The sequence below is a fragment of the Henckelia pumila genome, chromosome 1 (genome assembly GCF_033568475.1).
Source record: "Henckelia pumila isolate YLH828 chromosome 1, ASM3356847v2, whole genome shotgun sequence".
NCBI classification, from domain to species: Eukaryota; Viridiplantae; Streptophyta; class Magnoliopsida; order Lamiales; family Gesneriaceae; genus Henckelia; species Henckelia pumila.
Genome location: NC_133120.1, coordinates 24,467,591 through 24,488,189, shown reverse-complemented (window position 1 = coordinate 24,488,189; position 20,599 = coordinate 24,467,591). Strand labels below are relative to the sequence as shown.

Here is a 20,599-nt window from a genome sequence, read left to right as displayed (position 1 = left end):
ATGTGGTGAATCCTTGACAACAAAGCATCGACTCCTATATGTGTTGTAACTGTACCCAATCCCGACACCTGATGACCCCAATAGAGTCGGTAAATGAGTCAAAGCACAGTACTACCATATAGAGTCTCAATGATGTTTCAAGTAGTAAGGACTAATGGTGTACAACCAAAACCGCGGACTTTATCCACTCGATAAGTGATAACCACTTGGAAAGTCCGGATAGGGTAGTTCGATCATTAATCGTATGAATATCCATTTGCATGCTTCGAACATCTCTATGTTCCTTACCAATGAAACGTGGTACTCTGCATCGCAAATGCTAGTCTCAAACTCGAGCGATCCTTATCCTTATTATCGGACGGCTCAATCGACTAGGAACAGTTTAGAATATACAGTGACTATAAGATGTGTTTCATGATAGACATCTTCATGTTCTACCACATCTTACATACACTATAGTATATTCAAGGTCTTTATCAAAACAACAATAGTATATCACAATATAACAATATGAAGAAAGATAAAGTCATTGCCATTAATAAAAGTGTAAATTATATTAAACAAAAGATTGTTTATACAAAGAGTCATCAAAGCCCTTAGCCACAAGTTGGCTCACCGGGCACCTACTCTTTCATTCCCATATCTCAGATTTGGATGATCCTTCCAACTAGGATTGTATGTATTGGAATAAGGATCATATTTCCTTTGTGGTGGTCCAGGAAATCCTCCAGTAGCATTGACATGTTCTACCGATTCTTCTTGAAGTGTGGGACACATATCAGTAGCATGTCCCACTACAGCACAAATTCCACATGCCTTTGCAGGTTGTCCATTCCCTATAGCCATCTGACGCACAAGAGACGTCAATTCAATTAATTGTTTCTCAAGGGAAAAGACATTTACCTCGGTGTTTTTCTTTGGTACATGCTCATTCCTGATGGTGCCAAATTGTTGAGAATTGGCAGCCATATTCTCTATCATATTCCTCGCTTGTACCGGAGTTTTGTCCACAAAAACTTCTCCACTTGCTGCGTCTAGCATACTCCTGTCATGAGGTAACAAACCTTCATAGAAAAATTGTATTAATTTATTTTCACTTATCTGGTGTTGCGGACAGCTAGCACAAAGCTTCTTGAACCGCTATTAAATCACTTATCTGGTGTATAAAATCACTAGCATGCAAGAATGAAAATTAAATTGAAGAAATAAATAGGAGACAAGCCTTGGTATCAGTCGACTACACCCTTGATATTTATTCACTCAATCATCGATTCCCTAAAAATAATTAATCCTATCAAATATTCGTCATTGAAAACCAAATTCCTGTTTCACCTTAATTTTAGTTAATTAGAAACCAGCGTTCTAGATTAAACCTTACCAATAAATTAATCCAGATTCCAGCGATCTAAATTTAAATCTAAGGTAGCTTTCAAACGAGTAAAACTGACGAATCTAGACCACACAAACACCAGCGGTTGTATTTAGCCTAGTCAATAATCAACAGCAAAAAATATCAAACTTAGTTTCTTCGCAAATTAGTTGATTCAAATAATTACGGATTTGAATTCTAATTTAGCTATCATTTATGTAGCAAAATCTTAAGATGGTCAGTCTAAGAAATTCACATACAAACATGAAATAAAATAAATCAGAAATTGATACTTAATAAGAATTAAACACTGAAAATCAAATTTCATGAATAAATTATATCAAGGTTTTGTCTCCCTCAACCAATAATAAAAGTTTAGCTACAACAATTCATCAAAAACTCAAGAAAAATTCAAAAGAAAAGAAGAAAACTTGAAAGAGAGATGGAAAATAAAACCTAGCCTCCAAGGAAATCTCCAAAGTCTAATAATAATCCCTCCAAAACGGAATTAAAAGCATAATAAAGCCTAGAATCTAAAATAACAAAGTTTCCAAAATTAAAACAAATCTTCCCGAACAGACTAGCGCGCTCGATCGCATGAGTATGTCAGATCGAGCGCGCTAAAATATGCGATCTTTTGTTTTCAATCTCCTCGGTCGCGCTCGATCGCATGAGTTCCTCGGATCAAGCGCGGTAAAAATGTCTCGCCTACTGCCTTGAATCTTCAGAAGTCGCGCTCGATCCTACGCGTTCGTGGGAACGAGCGCATGAAACTTTGCCAAAATTCTGCTTTTCTTCTTCAAATTTGATACCTCCTACACATTAAACCCAGGAGTATGTTATGAAGCTAAATGCATGCAAACTACTAACAAAATAACATTAACAAAAGCAAATAAAACACGATTATCACTCGAGCCTGTTGCCTAGGAGGTTGAGTCATAGTCTGGCTTCCTCCTGGTCTGGTTTGTTGTTGTGGCTGGAATGAATGCACTGATTGCCTTTCTGCTTGGGGGACTGGTCGAGAAGAACTTGCGCCAGTGGTTCTTTATGTTGCTCTTTTAGGACACACCTTGGCATAGTGGCCTGGTTGGCGACAAATATTACAAGTATCTGATACACCTCTGCACTGATCAGTAGCATGTCATCCACCACACTTACCACAAAACACTCCTGAATCACTGGACCTCTGACCTGCACCATACCGCCTATGGCCACTGGAACTAGATGAACTACCACCAGACTTATTAAACTGTTTACCTTTTGGACTTAATCTATAATACCTTCTTTTACTGCTTTCATCCTCAAATCTGGGAGATGGTTGTTAAAACTGTGGCGGATTCTGTGGCACTGATGTTGATACTGGTTGTTGAGATGGTTGTGGAATAAACGATGCTCCTCTTTGTCTCACTAAACCTTCTTCTCCTCCCTTAGATTTATTCAGTGCTTCGGAAAAGTTATTGGGTCGTCCACTATTCACTAGAGTAAACACATCTGGATTGAGACCATTAATAAACTGGTCCGCCATAGCTTCATCAGTCGCAGCTATATGAGGGGCAAAGTTCAAAAGACTTGAAAATTTGGCCACATATTCTTCAATGTTCAAATTTCCTTGCCTCAGATTGGCAAATTCAGCACCCTTATCTTTTCTGTAAGAGACTGGAAAGAAACGTTGATAGAACTATGTTTTAAAGACAGTACGTCCAGGTGATAGTCGTACCTCGATGTTCCAAAGCCCTTTTTGTAGTAATCCACCAGCTCTTGGAAATTTCATGAAGTTGATGTATTAAAAGTCTGATACGACGATCATCTGAATAATCAAGCGAATCAAACAACTATTCAATATCTTCTAGCCAATTCTCACAGTCAACAAAATTTTCTGTTTCTTTTAGTGTTGGCGGTTTGAATGACTGAAATCGTTTCAGCAGTGTTTTCATAGGTGTAGCAGTAACATCCATAGGATCAAAAGATGTACTACCCTGTGCATTCTGAGGCTCAACCACTTGATGTGGTACATTCGGCTGTTCTAGCTGAGGAATAGCTAGCCACTGTCTGTCTAGTCACCGGTTATTTACGGGGAGGCATATCTGATTGTCAAACAGATTAGTTCATAAACAATATCATATTCTGCAATTTATTCCATCCTTCTCTGATTATCATTCTCATGCGTTCTCATAAGAATTCAGGTTCTGATCAAGGATAATCTGGAATAAGATTGAATATAGAGCATGCAGTAGCAATGAAAGCACATAATCATGCAATCACATAATTCGTGCAATAAGAAAGCATGCTCACATATAATGCATATAATCAGATACAACATGTAATCTTATGCAATATAAAGCAATCAACAGACTCAATCTACCCCGCTCATTCACTTCTATCTCAGCCCAGAACCTATGCTCTGATACCACATGTTGTGGGGACCTCGGGTGCTAATCTCAATTCTAAACATATAATCTATGTTAATCTCAGTCGGGCAACAAGGTAAGATGCAAACCAATTTTTTTTTTAAAACCTAGGAGCGCGGGCGCGCCCATGTCTCGGCCAAGGCACCCATGGTGCCTTGGTTAGGCGCGGGCGCGCCTAAGCCTCGGATTCCACTCCTAAACAGTTGAAAAAAGAAGGTTTTGCCCCTATTTTGAATCTCAAACATCATCTAACCTTTAAAACATGATACATGCTTCAAAATCTAATAAAAAGCATGCACAACCATGAGCTAACCAAACAACTAAACATGTAACATGATATACAACCCACAAGATCTTACATTATTCTTATTCTTGATAAACATACAAGTTTTTATGTTCAAGTGTTCATAGTACAAAACATATACAAGATCTAGATACAAAGGTTGACATCAACTCTACTTCATAAACCCAAAATCACCACATTTAATCTTGTTATCTCGAGCTATTCACGACCTCTCTGTCCAGCTCCTGCCCCACCTATTGCCATTAATACATACAAAACACAGCAATAGCTGGAAAACTCCGGTGAGTAATAAAATTCCCAGTATAAATAACATAACATGCGAGATAGTAAACATGAATGCAATGCATGTTTCAAAGGTAGGCTATCAAGTCTGATAACAATAGAATTTTAGTTCTTGTGATCCCGGGGAATAAAATCTTAACCAATCACCAACTCACCAATCGAGGTGACGACAAGTATCTCATTTCCCCTGACTTTGGTACAACTTTAGTGAGTCATCTAGCTCTTGAAGTAAATCTACATTCCGTGCCACTCAAATATAGCCCTCCAAATGCCATATGAACTCTAGGCCTTTCAGCCCTCTGTGTTTTTCAGACTAGAGTTCAAGATGAATACAACATAATCTGTATGCATTAAAGACTGTAAAACATCTTGAACATCTAATTGAATAAGCAAGCAAAGCAACAAAATCATCTAATCACATAAGGAACATAATCAAACAAGTATGTGATTGACAAGGGAATACTCGAGAATCATATCTATCTCAAGTGCTCTATCCCATCTAGATATTTTGTCATTTATACCTTTCAATGTCGAGTCTGAAGGCACTTAAAATCTGAAAAGAGTATATGAATAAAACATCAAAATTCTGCTCAAGTCATGGCTACTCGATCAATGCAAATAAGCTTCAAACCTTCTAATTCTTTCTCGGTTCGAATCGGAGATCTCGAGTTCGGAAAACTTAAACTACCAATCTGAAATGAATTGTTTGGAACTAAGCATATCAGCTTCCAAATCAATACACTATACAGCTCAATCAACAATTTCAAACATGTACACAAAATTCTGAAACTGGCGGCGTAACGGCTAAAAATTGTCAACCAAACCAATATCGATATCAATAGCACATTCATAACCAACCAAATCCCTCAACAATTCATCATATATTTACACGACTAAACAATATTCAGAACTTGAGGATTTTCAAAATAGCTTCAATAAATCACAAGATATTCGAATAACAGTCTTTTTCCGATCCGTCTGCGAATGCGTAACCGGTACTAGCTCAAGAACATAAATACTCAATAATAATAACAACCCATATTCAACATAAAAATAAAATATGAGAAAAGTGAATGAAACTTGCACCAAAACGTAGCTCTCGGACCGGTGATCGCAGATGTATATTCAAATCTAATTTCTGACGGCCGGATCAAAAGTTATCGGAGCTTGAAAGGGACAAAAATGGCGTCTTCACCCTTGATGAACATTTCCTTCCTTTAATCTGATGTTATGCACGTGTAAATGACATATTACAAGTAGGAATTAAAATATATATATATATAGCTAAATTTCACTTTAGTCCCTAAACTTTTGGATAATTGCAATTTAGTCCCCAAAAAAGTGATTTAATTTAATTTCAATCCGTATTCATTTAAGAATATTAGAACTTAATTCTAAACTCTAAATATTCCCAAATTAAATATTCTCGAATTAAAATTAAATAATCCCGGGCCTTACAATTGTGATGCTTCTCACAGGGGATTAGGATTTGTGCTTATGCAGAGAGGGCATGTCATTGCTTATGCCTCAAGACAGCTGAAGCCACATGAGACTAGATATCCAATTCATGATCTTGAATTGGCAGTCATTGTATTTGCACTGAAGATATGGCGACATTATGTATACGATGATAAGTTTGAGATTTATTCTGATCACAAAAGTTTGAAATATCTGTTTTCGCAGTCTGAATTGAATATGAGGCAACGAAGATGGCTACAGTTGTTGAAAGATTTTGATTGCGAGATCAAATACTATCCAAGGAAATCCAATGCAGTTGCAGATGCCTTGAGTAGAAAGGTATGTTCTTTATGCTTATCTACGATAGGTGTATCCAGATTGGTAGAAGATTGTTGTATTTCTGGATTGGTATTTGAGATAGATATGCAGCCTATCAGAGTTTTTGCTATTCAAGACGAGCCAGAATTGTTGAGAAGAATTAAAGAAATGTAGAAATAAAATGTGAATATTCAGAATTTGATTGAGAGGGTCAGATTAGGGCATCAGTCAGAATATCAGGTTATTGATGACGGTGCTTTGTTTGTGAATAACAGAATTGTTGTGCCAGATTTTTCAGATTTTAGATAGTAGGTTTTGAAAAAAGCTCATTGCAGTAGATTCAGTATTCATCCTGGTGGCAGAAAGATGTACAATGATTTGAAGAATCAGTATTGGTGGAAACAGATGAAATCTGATGTAAAAGAATTTGTGTCTCGATGTTTGAATTGCCAACAGGTGAAGGCCAACAGAAAGAAACCTGGTGGTTTATTGCACAGCTTGTCTGTTCCAGAATGGAAATGAGATCACATTTCCATGGATTTTGTTACGAAACTACCACGTTCATCCAGAGGTTGCGATGCTATTTGGGTAGCTATTAACAGATTGACGAAATTATCATGTTTTATTCCGTACAAGATGACGTAGAGACATGATCAGATGGCAGAGATTTACGTCAAAGAAATGGTATGATTACATGTTGTGCCTAAATCTATCGTTTCAGACCGAGACCCTAGATTTGATTCATATTTTTGGCTCAGTCTGCAACAAGCTCTAGGTACTCAATTGAACCTGAGTATTGCATGTCATCCTCAGACAGATGGACAGACAGAGCAGACTATCCAGACACTGGAGGATATTCTTAGAGCTGTAGTGCTATATTTTGGCACTAGTTGGCAAGATTCACTAACACTTGTAGAATTCTCGTACAATAACAGTTACCAGACGAGTATTGAGATGGCTCAATTTGAAGTATTGTACGGAAATAAATGCAAATCTCCTCTTTACAGGAATGATATCTCAGAAGCACGGGATATTGGGCCAGATATGATTTGAGAGATGACAGATAAAGTGAAGCTTATTCAGAAGAGAATGAAAACAACTCAAGATCGACATGCCAAATATGTGAATATCAGACGCAGACCCTTATGTTTTGAACAGGGAGACAGAGTATTTTTGAAGATTTCTCCTTTCAGAGGCACTGTCAGATTTTGCAAGAGAGGGAAGTTCTCTCCGATATTTATTGGTCCTTACGAGATTCTTGAGAAAATAGGCAATCTTGCCTATAGAATAGCTCTTTCTCATGCTTTGTCTGGTATACATGATGTCTTTCATGTTTCTATGTTGCAAAAGTATCAACCTGATCCTTCTCATGTACTCCATCCTGACGAAGCAGAACTTGACGAGACCTTGAGTTACTTCGAACAGCCAATGCAGAACCTTGATCAGAAAGAAAAGCAACTGAGAAACAAGACCATTCCGCTAGTGAAAGTTGAGTGGGGTCATCATGGAGTTGAAGAATCTACTTGGGAAGTTGAATCAGATATGAGACAGCGCTTTTCCGAGCTATTTCACTGATGTGAGTTCTTATTCAGTATTTTTGTTATTTCCTTATCTTATATGCGTATAGATTGCATGCGATTTCGAGGACGAAATCAGATCTTAGAGGGGGAGAATAGTAAGGCCCGAGATTATTTAATTTTAATCAGATAATATTTAATTTGAGAATTTTTGGAGTTTAGATTTAAATTCTAATATTATTAAATTATTTTGGATTGAAATTGAATTAAAAAGTTGATCGAGGACTGATTTGCAAATAATGAATATTTCAGGAGCTAAAATGCAAATATGGGATTTGAGTGGAAGACACATGGATTGTATATGCATATAAACGTGTATATCATCTTTCTACAACACATTTCATCAGAATTCTCAGCCCAAAAACTGAGAGCTTCATCTTTTTTCTTGAAATTTGATTGTTAAACTTTGATTCAAGAAAATCCGGCCATCCGATTTCAAAACCGGGCATAGTTCCGCGATCCTTGTTGCAAGAGCTTCGAAGTAACGTAATTTTTACTATTTTTAAATGGATTTGAGATTTTGTATGTTGGAGAAATTCAGAAATTGATCATGTATTGATGTTCATGATGATATGAGTTTTATTATATCGAAGTCGGATCAATGAACGAACGCCATTTGAATTTTCTATGAATTTCCAGCGTATGTTCGAAACCTATGCCTACTGATTTTTCTAGTTTATGATGATATATTGATGTTAGGATGTGTATTTGAGTTATCTATGAATGATTTGAGTTCTTTGATAATATATATAGATAGTATGTGCTTCATTTCATATTTGTAGTGAAGGCCATCAAGCTCGGGATTCCATACTTCGAATCAGGAATGGAAGATCAAGGATTGTAAGCCTTTTGGTACCTTGAAGATTGAGATGCTGTTGAGCAGATTTTGACTGATGACTGTTGGTGTAACTTGTCCATATTTGGAGCACCTTAAACCCAAGATTAAAAGGTATAAGACATCACAAGAGTAAAGGGATTTACCACTCAAGATGACTTTCTTGGGTGCCCTTTCAAAACCACATATTATGTGCTTATATGTTTTGTATTTACACATGTGATTGCTTGCTTGAACTCACTTGCTTATGGTTGGCTTTGATTCTCATGTTACTAAACTTTGTTGCATTTATAATGAGCCAATTTCCTATTGAGATTTTTATGGCTGAGTTTCCAATAAAAGATAGGATGTTTGGTGTAGTGACCCTTACCGAGATCACCTACTAAATAGAACTTAGGCATGCAAATAACTTATTTAAACAGTAAACCAGAATTAAGCTGCTGAAACCATAAACAATAAACAATCCCAAGGAAAGGAATCTCCAAATACCCAAATAGTTATACAACCAAATCGAACGCTGTATCAAACCTATACAAAATAATAAACCTAGACAAAGCTCCAGCTGGCCAACCACTGCCTAGCCCCTCTTGGATACACCCGCCTCTTCCAATCACAAACCTGCCCCATGGAATAGGATGTCCAGAAACACAAAGTACGAGACATGAGCATAAAACACTCAGCACAAGAATATAAATGCATGCAAGTGTACCATCTACTGACTGGAGGTCAAGAATCAGATAACAAAGACAGACCGGGCCCTAGTATGTAGCACGCTGTACCGTTGCTTCAGGAGGTGGCTCACATACCGAAATACTAGTGGATACGCGGGATCCAAATCGGTGGAAGTCCATCTATTGACAGGATAGGGTAAACCCTACTAACAGACATCTCAAAATAGATAGCTCAAGATGCATATGTATGCAACATAAAATCATGGAATATAAATCATGCAGTCACATAATACATGCATACTCAGTCAGGATATCTCGAACAGTACTTTCGTACCTTAAATACTAGGCGCGCTCTACCAGATCTAGGTATACGCCTATAATCCGCACTACACTGCCAAACGATACTAATATCATTATAGTTCTCTAAAACCCTTAACTAGGATATTGCATACTCCTAAATATTTTTAGGAAGCAAAAGCTATACCTTCGTCCGTCGTTAGCCCTTTGCTATCGATTGCCTCAAAATTAGGCCACAGCTTCGGTACGACGCCTGGATTGATATGCCACTTTCGAATTCCCAATGGGACGCCTATAATGCCCTAGATCTAAGCTAAAATTCTGAATAAACGAGAGAGGAGAGGTGAATGGTGTGCTCAAATGTGAGACTCGGCACACCCCTATTTATAGACTACGAACGGAACGTCAGTTCCTCATCATTGCGTCCGTTCTGTCTGACAAACGTTGCTTCCGATCCCCATCGTTGCTTCCGATGTCCCATCAAGTGAGTAAGAAATGACGTAATATTGTTTGACGTCACGGAAGACATCAGCTGCAGAATGTTGCTTTCGTTCCCTGGACGTTGCTTCCGTTCTGCCTGACCCTCCGGACCATTTCTAATCATTCTGGGTCCAATCCCGGACTCCGTTATTCCAATTGACATTCCCTTAATCATGTTTATTGGATTAATTAGCAATTACTCACTAAAACTGGGTACGGGCTACTACATTCTCCCCCACTTAAGATATTTCATCCTCGAAATCAGATCTTAAGTACTGAATGTAACACAAGATACATAAACAGTATTTATTCAAATCAAACATTTACAGAGTTTACAACTGAATGTCCGTGATATGGAAACAAAACAGAGTTTTGGAAATTTTGGAATCTAAATTTTTAGGGCTTCATTGTGGGATTGAGGAACACATATAAAAAGAGGATTTCAAAGAGAGAAGCCGTCATTCAGATTTTGCAGGGAATTAGAGTCGGCTTTGGAATACTTTAGAGAACAAGAGCTCAATACAATAGGGTACATCCAATTCTATCTTGAAGTACATATGACCAATAATAAAGTACATATCATGGTAAAACAAGCACATTGCAAGAAAGTGAGATTTGATGAATTTCATGTCTAAGATAATAAAACCATTTGGTATCTACTCAATAGAGTATAATTGACGTATAATCACAAGCATGGCCTCGGATTTATTCACTAAGTTGATGAGGTGAATATAGGACATACATGTGCACTTTGGGTAGTCACTAAAATTTTGTGGCAAATAAGAACTTACCAATAAATATTGAAAGAACTAACGAGAGTACATATTTCAGAAAATAAGGTACAGACAAGTCTATCCTGAAGTACATATGACCGATAATAAAGTACATATCGTGGTAAAACAAGCACATTACAAGAAAGTGAGACATGATGAATTTCATGTCTAAGATATTAAAACCACTTGGTATCTACTCAATAGAGTATAATTGACGTAAGCATGGCCTCGAATTTATTCACTAAGTTGATAAGGAGAATATAGGACATACATGTGCATTTTGGGTAGTCAATAAAATTTGTGGCAAATAAGAACTAACCAATAAATATTGAAAGAACTAAAGAGAGTACATATTTCAAAAAATAAGGTACAGACAAGTCTATCTTGAAGTACATATGACCGATAATAAAGTACATATCGTGGTAAAACAAACACATTGCAAGAAAGTAAGACTTGAGGAATTTCATGTCTAAGATATTAAAACCATTTGGTATCTACTCAATAGAGTATAATTGACGTATAATCACAAGCATGACCTCGGATTTATTTACTAAGTTGATGAGATGAATATAGGACATATATGTGCACTTTGAGTAGTCAATAAATTTTGGTGGCAAATAAAAACTAACCAATAAATATTGAAAGAATTAAAGAGAGTACATATTTAAGAAAATAAGGTACAGACAAGTCTTTCTTGAAGTACATATGACCGATAATAAAGTACATATCGTGGTAAAACAAGCACATTGCAAGAAAGTGAGACTTGAGGAATTTCATGTCTAAGATATTAAAACCATTTGGAATCTACTCAATAGAGTATAATTGACGTATAATCACAAGCATGACCTTGGATTTATTCACTAAGTTGATGAGGTGAATATAGGACATACATGTGCACTTTGGTTAGTCAATAAAATTTTGTGGCAAATAAGAACTAACCAATAAATATTGAAATAACTAACGAGAGTAAATATTTCAGAAAATAAGGTACATCCAAGTCTATCTTGAAGTACATATGACCGATAATAATGTACATCTCGTGGTAAAACAAGCACATTGCTAGAAAGTGAGACTTGAGGAATTTCATGTCTAAGATATTAAAACCATTTGGTATCTACTCAATAGAGTATAATTGACGTATAATCACAAGCATGGCCTTGGATTTATTCACTAAGTTGATGAGGTGGATATAGGACATACATGTGCACTTTGGGTAGTCACTAAAATTTTGTGGCAAATAAGAACTTACCAATAAATATTGAAAAAACTAACGAGAGTACATATTTAAGTAAATCGGGTACAGACAAGTCTATCCTGAAGTACATATGACCGATAATAAAGTACAAATCATGGTAAAACAAGCACATTGCAAGAAAGTGAGACTTGAGGAATTTCATGTCTAAGATATTAAAACCAATTGGTATCTACTCAATAGAGTATAATTGACATATAATCACAAGCATGACCTCGGATTTATTCACTAAGTTGATGAGGTGAATATAGGACATACATGTGCACTTTGGGTAGTCAATAAAATTTGGTGGCAAATAAGAACTAACCAATAAATATTGAAAGAACTAGCGAGAGTAAATGATAAGTGTATTTTATGCACTTAATTTGGTTTTGATTTCAAGTTAATTTTGCGTTGTTTTGAGCATATTTATGCGGTTTCTTTGTTGTTTATGTTATGTAGGAGGATCTTGAATGGGTGAATTTAGAGATGAAAAATCAAGCATATGCACGAGAATGTTGCGCTTCTCCGTGAATTTGCAGAGATTTGAAGAAATCGAAGAATCTAGTTTGCGCATATGCGGGAGAAAGTCACGCTTATGCATGCAGAGGCAGGAATTTAAGGAAGAAAAAATCATGCATCTGCGTTAAAGACCATGCATCTGCGCAAAAGAGCAGAAATCTTAGAAGGAAGAAGAACCGCATCTGCGGCTTAATTCACGCGTCTGCGTGATTGTCCAGGGAATTGAGAAATGAAGGAAGCGCTTCTGCGCTTGTTTTAATGCATCTGCGGGAACTCTGGATTTGGAAGAAAATTGCATCTGCATTTATTTTATGCACATCTGCGGAATGTCCGTGATATGGAATCAAAATAGAGTTTTGGAAATTTTGGAATCTAAATTTTTAGGGCTTGATTGTGGGATTGAGGAACACATATAAAAAGAGGATTTTGAAGAGAGAAGCCGTCATTCAGATTTTGCAGGGAATTATTGTCGGCTTTGTAATACTTTGGAGAACAAGAGCTCAAGAAAATGGGGTACAACCAAGTCTATCTTGAAGTACATATGACCGATAATAAAGTACATATCGTGGTAAAATAAGCACATTGCAAGAAAGTGAGATTAGATGAATTTCAAGTCTAAGATAATAAAACCATTTTTTATCTACTCAATAGAGTATAATTGACGTATAATAACAAGCATGACCTCGAATTTATTCACTAAGTTGATGAGGTGAATATAGGACATACATGTGCACTTTGGGTAGTCACTAAAATTTTGTGACAAATAAAAACTTATCAATAAATATTGAAAGAACTAATGAGAGTACATATTTCAGAAAATAAGGTACAACCAAGTCTATCCTGAACTACATATGACCGATAATAAAGTACATATCGTGGTAAAACAAGCACATTGCAAGAAAGTGAGACTTGATGAATTTCAGGTCTAAGATATTAAAACCATTTGATATCTACTCAATAGAGTATAATTGACGTAAGAGAATATAGGACATACGTGTGCACTTTGGGTAGTCAATAAAATTTGTGGCAAATAAGAACTAACCAATAAATATTGAAAGAACTAAAGAGAGTACATATTTCACAAAATAAGGTAGAGACAAGTCTATCTTTAAGTAAATATGACCGATAATAAAGTGCATATCGTGGTAAAACAAGCACATTGCAAGAAAGTAAGACTTGAGGAATTTCATGTCTGAGATATTAAAACCATTTGGTATCTACTCAATAGAGTATAATTGACGTATAATCACAAGCATGGCCTTGGATTTATTCACTAAGTTGATGAGGTGAATATAGGACATACATGTGTACTTTGGGTAGTCAATAAAATTTGGTGGCAAATAAGAACTAACCAATAAATATTGAAAGAAATAACGAGAGTAAATATTTCAGAAAATAAGGTACAACCAAGTCTATCTTGAAGTACATATGACCGATAATAATGTACATATTGTGGTAAAACAAGCACATTGCTAGAAAGTGAGACTTGAGGAATTTCATGTCTAAGATATTAAAACCATTTGGTATATACTCAATAAAGTATAATTGATGTATAATCACAAGCATGGCCTCGGATTTATTCACTAAGTTGATGAGGTGAATATAGGACATACATGTGCACTTTGGGTAGTCACTAAAATTTGGTGGCAAATAAGAACTTACCAATAAATATTGAAAGAACTAACGAGAGAACATATTTAAGTAAATCGGGTACAGACAAGTCTATCCTGAAATACATATGACCGAGAATAAAGTACAAATCATGGTAAAACAAGCACATTGCAAGAAAGTGATACTTGAGGAATTTCATGTCTAAGATATTAAAACCATTTGGTATCTACTCAATAGAGTATAATTGACGTATAATCACAAGAATTGCCTCGGATTTATTTACTAAGTTGTTGAGATGAATATAGGACATACATGTGCACTTTGAGAAGTCAATAAAATTTGCTGGCAAATAAGAACTAACAAATAAATATTGAAAGAACTAAAGAGAGTACATATTTCAGAAAATAAGGTATAGACAAGTCTATCTTGAAGTATATATGACCGATAATAAAGTACACATCGTGGTAAAACAAGCACATTTCAAGAAAGTGAGACTTGAGGAATTTCATGTCTAAGATATTAAAACCATTTGGTATCTACTCAATAGAGTATAATTGACGTATAATCACAAGCATGGCCTTGGATTTATTCAGTAAGTTGATGAGGTGAATATAGGACATACATGTGCACTTTGGGTAGTCAATTAAATTTGCTAGCAAATAAGACCTAACCAATAAATATTGAAAGAACTAATGAGAGTAAATATTTCAGAAAATAAGGTACAACCAAGTCTATCTTGAAGTACATATGACCGATAATAATGTACATCTCGTGGTAAAACAAGCACATTGCTAGAAAGTGAGACTTGAGGAATTTCATGTCTAAGATATTAAAACCATTTGGTATATACTCAATAAAGTATAATTGATGTATAATCACAAGCATGAACTCGGATTTATTCACTAATTTGATGAGGTGAATATAGGACATACATGTGCACTTTGGGTAGTCAGTAAAATTTGGTGGCAAATAAGAACTTACCAATAAATATTGAAAGAACTAACGAGAGAACATATTTAAGTAAATCGGGTACAGACAAGTCTATCCTGAAGTACATATGACCGATAATAAAGTACAAATCATGGTAAAACAAGCACATTGCAAGAAAGTGATACTTGAGGAATTTCATGTCTAAGATATTAAAACCATTTGGTATCTACTCAATAGAGTATAATTGACGTATAATCACAAGAATTGCCTCGGATTTATTTACTAAGTTGTTGAGATGAATATAGGACATACATGTGCACTTTGAGAAGTCAATAAAATTTGCTGGCCAATAAGAACTAACAAATAAATATTGAAAGAACTAAAGAGAGTACATATTTCAGAAAATAAGGTATAGACAAGTCTATCTTGAAGTACATATGACCGATAATAAAGTACACATCGTGGTAAAACAAGCACATTTAAAGAAATGAGACTTGAGGAATTTCATGTCTAAGATATTAAAACCATTTGGTATCTACTCAATAGAGTATAATTGACGTATAATCAAAAGCATGGCCTTGGATTTATTCAGTAAGTTGATGAGGTGAATATAGGACATACATGTGCATTTTGGGTAGTCAATTAAATTTGGTAGCAAATAAGAACTAACCAATAAATATTGAAAGAACTAACGAGAGTAAATATTTCAGAAAATAAGGTACAACCTAGTCTATCTTGAAGTACATATGACCGATAATAATGTACATCTCGTGGTAAAACAAGCACATTGCTAGAAAGTGAGACTTGAGGAATTTCATGTCTAAGATATTAAAACCATTTGGTATATACTCAATAAAGTATAATTGACGTATAATCACAATCATGGCCTCGGATTTATTCACTAAGTTGATGAGGTGAATATAGGACATACATGTGCACTTTGGGTAGTCACTAAAATTTGGTGACAAATAAAAACTTACCAATAAATATTGAAAGAACTAACGAGAATACATATTTAAGTAAATCGGGTACAGACAAGTCTATCCTGAAGTCATATAACCGATAATAAAGTACATATCATGCTAAAACAAGCACATTGCTAGAAAGTGATACTTGAGGAATTTCATGTCTAAGATATTAAAACCAATTGGTATCTACTCAATATAGTATAATTGACGTATAATCACAAGTATGACCTCGGTTTTATTCACTAAGTTGATGATATAAATATAGGACATACATGTGCACTTTGGGTAGTCAATAAAATTTGGTGGCAAATAAGAACTAACCAATAAATATTGAAAGAACTAGCGAGAGTACATAATAAGTGTATTTTATGCACTTAATTTGGTTTTGATTTCAAGTTAATATTGCGTTGTTTAGAGCAGATTTATGTGGTTTAGTTGTTGTTTATGTGTATGTAGGAGGATCTTGATTAGGTGAATTTAGAGATGAAAAATCACGCATATGCACGAGAATGTCGCGCTTTTGCGTGAATTGGCAGAGATTTGAAGAAATCAAAGAATCTAGGTTGCGCATATGAGTGAAGAGGCAGGGATTTAAGGAAGGAAAAATTGTGCATCTACGTTAAAGACCATGCATCTGCGCAAAAGAGCAAAAATCTGAGAAGGAAGAAGAACCGCATCTGCGGCTTAATTCACGCATCAGCGTGATTGTCCAGGGAATTGAGAAACGAAGGATGCGCTTCTGCACTTGTTTTAATGCATATGCGGGAACTCTGGATTTGGAAGAAAAATGCATCTGCGTTTATTTTATGTGCATCTGCGGAATGTCCGTGATATGGAAACAAACCAGAGTTTTGGAAATTTTGGAATCTAAATTTGTAGGGCTTGATTGTGGGATTGAGGAGCACATATAAAAAGAGGATTTTGAAGAGAGAAGCCATCATTCAGATTTTGCAGGGAATTAGAGTCGTATTTGGAATACTTTGGAGAACAAGAGCTCAAGAAAATAAGATACAACCAAGTCTATCTTGAAGTACATATGACCGATAATAAAGTACATATCGTGGTAAAACAAGCACCTTGCAAGAAAGTGAGACTTGATGAATTTCATGTCTAAGATAATAAAACAATTTAGTATCTACTCAATAGAGTATAATTGACGTATAATCACAAGCATGGCCTCGGATTTATTCACTAAATTGATGAGGTGAATATAGGACATACATGTGCACTTTGGGTAGTCACTAAAATTGTGTGGCAAATAAGAGCTTACCAATAAATATTGAAAGAACTAACGAGAGTACATATTTCAGAAAATAAGGTACAACCATGTCTATCCTGAAGTACATATGACCGATAATAAAGTAAATATCGTGGTAAAACAAGCACATTGCAAGAAAGTGAGACTTGATGAATTTCATGTCTAAGATATTAAAACCATTTGGTATCTACTCAATAGAGTATAATTGACGTATAATCACAAGCATGGCCTCGAATTTATTCACTAAGTTGATAAGGTGAATATAGGACATACATGTGCACTTTGGGTAGTCACTAAAATTTTGTGGCAAATAAGAACTTACCAATAAATATTGAAAGAACTAACTAGATTACATATTTCAGAAAATAAGGTACAGCCAAGTCTATCTTGAAGTACATATGACCGATAATAAAGTACATATCTTGGTAAAACAAGCACATTGCAACAAAGTGAGACTTGATGAATTTCATGTCTAAGATAATAAAACCATTTGGTATTTACTTACCACATATATAGTGCATGTTGAAAATGAAATAGTAAAACGACTTGATATGTAACGCCCCAATTTTATCTTATTTGAGTTTAATTGAGTTAATCAGAGATTACAGAGTTCAAGAGCCGAATTGTTTTTGATCAGGGTCTATTTTGCAAATTTTGGATTTTCAGGGACTAAAATGAAAAAATTGATTTTTATATATTATCTAGCTTGTGTTGAATAGTCTCATTACACCATCATCTTCCCCAACTCGTTACCCTCCATTAGAGCCGCCCCCTTTGGTTTTCAAGCTTCCAGATTTTGTCCCGAGCTCGATCCGGTCGTTAGAATTTATATTTGAAGGCATATTAGCGATCACTGCAGCTGGAGCTTCATTCTACCGTAAGTATTTCTCCCATCAGACACGTTTTATTTTTCGGATGTTGTTAGAATCGATTGTGTTTTGAGTATGTTGTTCTTGGAAGAGTTCTGATCGTTTATTCTCAGTTGGTTTTGAATTTTAGCGTCGTTCGGAATTGTTATAATTTTTGGAAGCCTTTGTTCGAAAATTTGGGTTTGAGATTTGTTGGGTTTAAGCTTTTTTTGTGATCTTAGCATCTTTATGAGTTGATATCGTTGTTGTACTGCTGTTTGTATTTCCGGTTTGTTCAGTTGATAGTCGTTATGCAGTCGGATTGAGTTTTGAGATTTCGAACCGTTTTGAGTTGTTGAACTTTGGCTTGTGAGTTTATCGTTGTTGTTGATCATCTATTGTCTCCGTACAGATTGTTTGGAGTTTGTCAAGCTCGGTGTTAGCAGCATTCGTTCGTAGAAGATTTGGACGAAGAACGAGTTAGAGCTATTGCATTGAAAGGTAAAAGTAGTCATTGTCAGCGGGATAGCATACTCGGGACAGTTGGTTCTTGAGTTTTCCTTAAAATCACATACTAGAATCAATACTTGTTCTAGCATGTGGAACCTGTATTTTGTTGTTGATTGAGTGTTATTATATGGCTTAATGTTTCATGTTTCCATATGCATTCATATTGAGCCAGCATTATTGTTTCAGCGGGCAGAACGACCCTTTATTAGACGTTTGGGAGCTATAATTGAGTGGCCTAGGTCGTAGCCATTTCGCCTATTGCTAGCATACTCATTATAGTTGCTCAAAGTCTCGAGGAGTGGGATACGTGGCACCACCCCGATTGGGAGAGTCGGTGGTTTATTTGCGTGATCTCATCCTCGGGATCCCAAAAAGCAGAGCAGCAATTCCTTGATTATCAGAGTTGATATCCCTCTTTTAAAGACATGCATATCATTTGTTTTGTGTTGATTATCTTGTCTTGAAAGCATTATGTTGATATATTACATGTATTACTTGTTATGTCGTTTTTACTGGGAATATCTTCTCATTGGTTTATCCGGCTGTTGCTTTGTTTGTATGTGTACTTGGCAACATGTGGGGCAGGATCAAGCCAGAAGAGGCATGGTTAGCGTCGGGATCAAGGGATAGAAGTGGGACTCGGTTTAGAAGTCAAATTAGCAAGTCAATCTAGTTTAATTTTGTAACATGTTTAGAATTCGAATTTCATCATTATGTTGTATCATCTATGCGAGTTTCATGGTTGATTGAAATCGTTGCATGTCCGAATAAACTTGTTATGCACCTTGATGTTTTGGACTTGAGTTTTAGCATGTTTTGATATTGTGTGTATTCTCTACACCATTTTGTGTATGTTTGGAATGCATGTTGGAAGCAAGCGCGGGAATAAATTTTTCTAGCCTGAGCATTTTCTGCCCAGGCCTTCCGCGCACGCGCGAGGTAATTCCAGGGGCTCGGGTTTGTTAGCCCACGCGCGCGCAAGAGGTGTATGTTGCGCGGGCGCGAGCCTTCAGCCGGGGCTCTGGTGGTGTAGCCTGCGCGCGCGCGAGGCGTTCTCTTTAAAAAAATCTAATTTCTTTAATGGTTGGATCTTGTATGCTTAATTTGTATGTTGTACCATATGTGTAGATTGAGTGAACCTGATTTCTTAGTATATGTACTAATATTCAGTAAACAAATCCGACATGTGTTGGTCATTTATCAAACTAGCTATGTGCGCACAAAAAAACAATCATCCATGTTAATGTATCCAGAAATACCAAATAACAACACCATCAAGGTTAAACGTCAACGATAACAAGCATATCAATATGTTGTGCACAATACAAACACAAGAACCATCTAGGCAACACTAAACCATAAATAACTAGAAGTCCACAATGTTCGGACTAAAATTTCTAAGAACTGAAACCATTAAACTAAAACTAAACCACAAATCCACCACTGGAACGTGTATGCTTACTAGCAGGCAAATCCACGATCAATTGCCTTTCCTCTCTCCTTTTTCTGCTGCAGAAATGTAAAAATAGAAATTATTTATCAATACTTCGTAATAATCATATATAATAAGAAAGGATGTCGACAAGTAAATCATTATAAGTACACTCAATATTGAGATACTATTTCAATTAACCATATAAACCTATTTTATGGCTTCTTTGCAACTACGACTGTTGTGCCTTGTCTTATGTCAATGAACACACTTTGACACACATGTTTCAATTTGAGACGGAATCCTTTTAGTCCTTCTATGGCCTGGTTGACTTCATATATCCGGAGCATTGATTACAGATCCTTCATCATTGTTGGTCTCGTACATGTCAAATGTCGGTATGGGATTGATCATCCTTTATATGCTTGAGGATACATTTCATTATGGAAATACCGATCACAAAAAGCATATAGTGACATCGACTTTGATTTAATAGTTGTACAAGCGTGCTTGCACG

The 20,599-nt window shown here is 35.9% G+C and overlaps 1 protein-coding gene across 1 annotated transcript; it reads left to right on the top strand.

Annotated features, from left to right (window-relative positions):
* Positions 1 to 6,544: 6,544 nt before the first annotated feature.
* On the top strand, positions 6,545 to 7,714 carry LOC140860533 (uncharacterized). The gene is made up of 2 exons (XM_073263539.1): positions 6,545 to 6,639; positions 7,333 to 7,714. Exons 1-2 carry the CDS (start codon positions 6,545 to 6,547, stop codon positions 7,712 to 7,714), a joined length of 477 nt encoding a protein of 158 aa, XP_073119640.1.
* Positions 7,715 to 20,599: the final 12,885 nt, after the last annotated feature.